Source organism: Papaver somniferum, unplaced genomic scaffold, assembly GCF_003573695.1.
Source record: "Papaver somniferum cultivar HN1 unplaced genomic scaffold, ASM357369v1 unplaced-scaffold_11, whole genome shotgun sequence".
Lineage (NCBI taxonomy): Eukaryota > Viridiplantae > Streptophyta > Magnoliopsida > Ranunculales > Papaveraceae > Papaver > Papaver somniferum.
In genome coordinates, this window is record NW_020619936.1 from 438,369 (window position 1) to 443,078 (window position 4,710).

General features: G+C 35.9%; 1 protein-coding gene across 1 annotated transcript; it reads right to left on the reverse strand.

The window, feature by feature from the left end:
* Window positions 1-1,935: 1,935 nt before the first annotated feature.
* On the reverse strand, window positions 1,936-4,107 carry LOC113328535 (L-type lectin-domain containing receptor kinase IX.1-like). Its single transcript, XM_026575617.1, has one exon. It carries the CDS (start codon window positions 4,105-4,107, stop codon window positions 2,074-2,076), a length of 2,034 nt encoding a protein of 677 aa, XP_026431402.1. The 3' UTR covers window positions 1,936-2,073.
* Between the last annotated feature and the right edge of the window lie 603 nt (window positions 4,108-4,710).

Genomic DNA, 4,710 nt, shown 5'->3' on the forward strand with positions numbered 1-4,710 from the left:
AAATTGCCTATAGTCTTTACCTAATTCCATTAGAGCATACATTACTATATCCGACTCATCCACTCTCTCACCATAACTTGCAAAGAATCCGTGATATTCTTTAACTCATCATAATAAGAAGAGCTCGATTTATTACCTCGTTTCAGAGAATGTAACTGGATACGTAGAAGAGCCTTTCGAGCAGAAAATTGTTGAAGAAATTTTGGTTCCAGATAAGACCAAATTTCCCATGTTGTAGTAAAACCAATGATTCCTCTAGAAATAGCATCATCAAAAGTATCATTGAGACAAGACATTACAAATCATTTCATTTTATGTCATTGAGAGAATAAAGGATTTGTAATGTTTTCTCCATCAAGACCCACAAATTCAGAAGGACATGGATTAGAACCATCAACAAAATCAACAAGATCTGTGGTAATCAATATAGATTCAAATTGATTTTTCCAAATCAAATAGTTTGAACCCTCTTCTTTAAGATTTACAGATACAAAGTTCGTGAAATTATGAAAAGGGAACACAAAAGAATTAGACGTTGTGATCAAGAATCAAGCAAGATCTAAGAAAAAGAAAAATGAAGTAGAAAATGAAAATGAATTTAATGATTTGTAGGTATTAGATTTCAAAAACAGAGATGAAGAATTCAAGAAACTCACAATCACAGATGTCAGAAGTGGTAGTTCTTTTGATTGATTGTAGGTATTAAAATCTTCAGAGTTTTAATTTGAGGGGAAGTTTTATGAAGAATTTGATCGAAAAGAGATGAAAGAATCGAAATCTTTCTTTAGGTATCTGATACCACGATAGATTTATTAAGGGATAATGATCAGTATTTGATAAAAACAAATATAGGGAGAAGACAAGCCTAATATAGGTTGTCCAAAGGAAAGAGAATTAAAAGCTCTCACAGACAGTTTTTGTTAACAGTTATTAAAGCTCGAACGTGCTACACTTCCCCCACTCACTATCTCCAGTCCCTTCTCTCATTAGGTGTCATAGTTCTTATTCCTTGATCCGTGGATTGTGATTAGCAGGGGGTCCCATTATTATTGAATTTAACCAATAGATGCTTATCACATAGGGGGAAGAGTGGGGAAAGAGAGTGGGGATATATATCATTTTTGATTAAAGTTGTAACATACAGACAGTACACAACACTCATACATGAGTCAGGCACACTTACATACTCTCACAACCTTTAACGTTCTTAATTGAAAATTTCAGTTTTTATTGAGCTGATAAAACTTTTGAAGGAAGTCGAGTTAATGTTTTCACGCGTAAAAAAATACTAACTCACTTTCATATTTCGAAAAAATACTCATAATGTTTCGGTAAAATCAAATTTACACACCTCATGAAGATACTTTTAGTTACAGAAAAAAAGGAAGGCATTTAAATAAGAGGATTTTTATAAAGTGCCACACTTTTAATTTTATGTATAAGAAAGTGCCACTGTTTTCTTCACAATTTATTTAATGTCACACATTTGACCTTTTCCATCCCGTTTTTTCCAAAAAACAGTTAACATCCGTTAGTGCATAGATGGCAGTTATTCATATTAGTAAAAGACATCTACACCCTCATATCATCTCATTATACCGAGTTAAATCAATTCATCATTGCGAGTCATTAGCGATTTCAGTTGTGAGTCATTAGAAAAGAACATCAAATTCAAGAGTCATTAGAAAAGAACATCAAATTCAAGATGAGAACACAATTGAGTAAGACGCCTTTTAGTATCTTTTAATTAATCTTTCTTCTCTTCCTTGGGGCATTTCATCGAACAGATAGCATGCATAAGCTCACAGTAAGAACATACATGAAACAAATGGTATTACTACCAAAGAACTGAATCAAAAATCGAATGAATATTAAAATTACAGAAGATGAATCCCCAAAACTGGCAAAACGTGCATGATTTGTATTATCATTTTCTTCATTGATATATTCAAATATAGAAGGTTACAAATAGAGACTAGAGTTGAACTTCAATTTGTTTGAAAGTCAACACTTAATCTTAATCCTTGTTGAATTGTGGTCTGTTCATGCTGATTGCAAACGTCGAACACAATATTATAAGAGAGCTTCTATTGAGGAAGAGCCACCGGAAGGCGTCGCCGGTGGAGGCAAATTGGTGCGAGTACAATCAACGCAAGTACAGTACTGGCTACCATCCATCGGAGAATTAGTAGAATCACCCAAATATGACGTGGAAGCAAGCATACACATACTCATCGACGGTATATGATAAACCGGAGCAGGCAAGTTTGAGGGAAAATCCGGCAATGCCGATTCTAAACTGAGAAAGTTAGTCACTTTCCTGATAGAAGGTCTAGCTTTAGGATCGGAATGAGCACACCATAGCCCTATAACCATCAAACGTTCCATTTGTTGTTTGTCAAATTTCATTTGTAATCTCTCATCAGCCGCTTTGATGATCTTACCCCTTTCGTACAGTTCCCGAACCCACTCTACTAGTGAGACTCCCACAGTTACATCGACTGGCTTTCTCCCACAAGCAATCTCAAGCGCAACAATTCCGAAACTATAAATATCGGATCTTTTACTTGTCTTACACTTTACAAGACATTCTGGTGCTAAGTAACCCATTGTTCCGGCTAAGACCGTAGTACGAGAACTCAGTCCATGATCAATAAGCCTTGCTAGACCGAAATCCCCGAGTTTCGCATTATTAGAATCCAACATTACATTGCTTGGTTTAATATCCCTGTGAACTACACATTGTTCCCATTCTTCATGTAGATATAGTAATGCAGAAGCTAACCCAATGGCTATTTTGTATCTTACATCCCAAGGGAGCACATTTTCCGCTCGATATAAATGTTTATCGAGGCTCCTGTTCGGCATCAATTCGTAAACAAGAATTAGCTCTCTTTTTTTGTGGTACCAACCTATGAGTTTAACCAAGTTTCTATGTCGTAACTGGCTTATAATCTTTACTTCCGATTCATACTCTTTCTTTCCTTGTTGTGAACCTCCAGAAATCTTTTTAATGGCAACTTCCTTTTCACTCAAAATCCCTTTATAAACACCTCCGAATCCCCCCTCTCCAAGTTTTCCTCCCTCATCGAAGTTACCTGTAGCAAGAACCAATTCTTTATACGAGAATCTCTTAGGTCCTGTTCTTCTCTCAAAATCATTGTTCATCAACACATCAGGATGATCATTCTTCCCTGAGTTGCCCCTCTTCTTCCACCAGAAATATAAAGCAAAACCAAGCCCACAACCAAAAACACTCATAGCAGCAATAAGACCTTTCAGTGCCGCCACCAATTTTTTCTTTTTTTTTAAGGATGTAGTGAATCGCCAGGAGAGGATGTTGAACATGTTATACTCGAAATCACGCATGGAACCTGAAAATCCAACACTTATCTGCTCTGGTAGAATCTTGCTTAGATCAACAACATGATGCAAAATAGAATGGCTTAAAACAATACTATTGTAAGTCAGAAAAACGCTCAAGTTGCTGGTAGTTGAGTCATAAGTAACCCGTGCATCAGCCGTTGTTCCATTTCTCATACTCCCACTTTCTAGAGATACATTAGTCACAGATACTATTGAGTTAACATTGATACCCACGTGGTCATAACTTGGATCCCATGAGTTCTGAAAAGTATCAAACTCCACTGCAACTATTTTATCTTTCGTCAAGTTTTTTTGACCAACGCCCTTACTCATTAGGCCAAGATATCCATCGCCAGAATTTGGAGGAATTTTCGACTCAAAAGGTGCAAGGAAGAAAGTGATACCGTTACAATAGGAAGGAGAAGAATCGTCTTGGCACTTTATGATGAAGGAGAAGTGTGTTTCAAAATCTGTGAGCCTCCCGGTGCTTGCATCCCAAAGTTGGATGGGTTCCGAGTAAGTGGCACGGCCTACAGTGCCATTAAGAGCTATGGCATTATGTGCTATAACTAAATCATTTTCTAAATGTATTTTAGAGTCACCCTGTGAGAAATTTGAGAATTTGAAGGAGATTGAATTTGTTGGGGTAGGAAGATGCAGTAATGTTGTGATGATTAAAAAGAAGAAGAAGATTGATGAAAGAAAATGAGAAGTAGATGATGAATCGTAGCAGAAAGCCATGGACTCGGATGATAATTGAATTGTGTCTATGAATGAAGAGCTAGAAAAGTTATTATAGATGATAAATACAGTTGAAATTAGGTGGAATAGTCAAGGTGTGGAATTTGATCAAAAAGGTGTGGAATTGGTGGTAGTCAAATTTCAATGTTGTTGTTTCCTGTGTAAGAATATTTCTATACACAGAGATATTCCATTGCGCCATGTGATAATTTTGGTTAATGAAAGATTATTGTTAAATTATGGCAGTTACCGTTTATGAGATTATTTCCTAATATCTCTTCTTTGATTCCTCCTTCTACCTATAAGAGGAACACAATAGCCATCGGTATTGGGTTCGGAGAATTTACAATTCATAACATAAGAGGTGAAGAAGGAGAAACCATGACCTCCACAAGGTATTACTGCTACCACCAGTTGATCAACGACGAGCTACAAAATAACGTTATAAGGTATTTCTCATAAATCATTTTATGTATATTTATTGTGTGATTATCATGAAGTTTAACGATTCTAATTAACCATCAAAAATTAAAATTAGGTGGAATAGTTAAGGTGTGGAATTTGATCAAAAAGGTGTGGAATTGGTGGTAGTCAAATTTCAAT

Excerpts from the sequence above, each read along its gene's own strand:
- LOC113328535 (XM_026575617.1), bottom strand. The coding sequence starts at position 4,107 with ATGGCTTTCTGCTACGATTCATCATCTACTTCTCATTTTCTTTCATCA.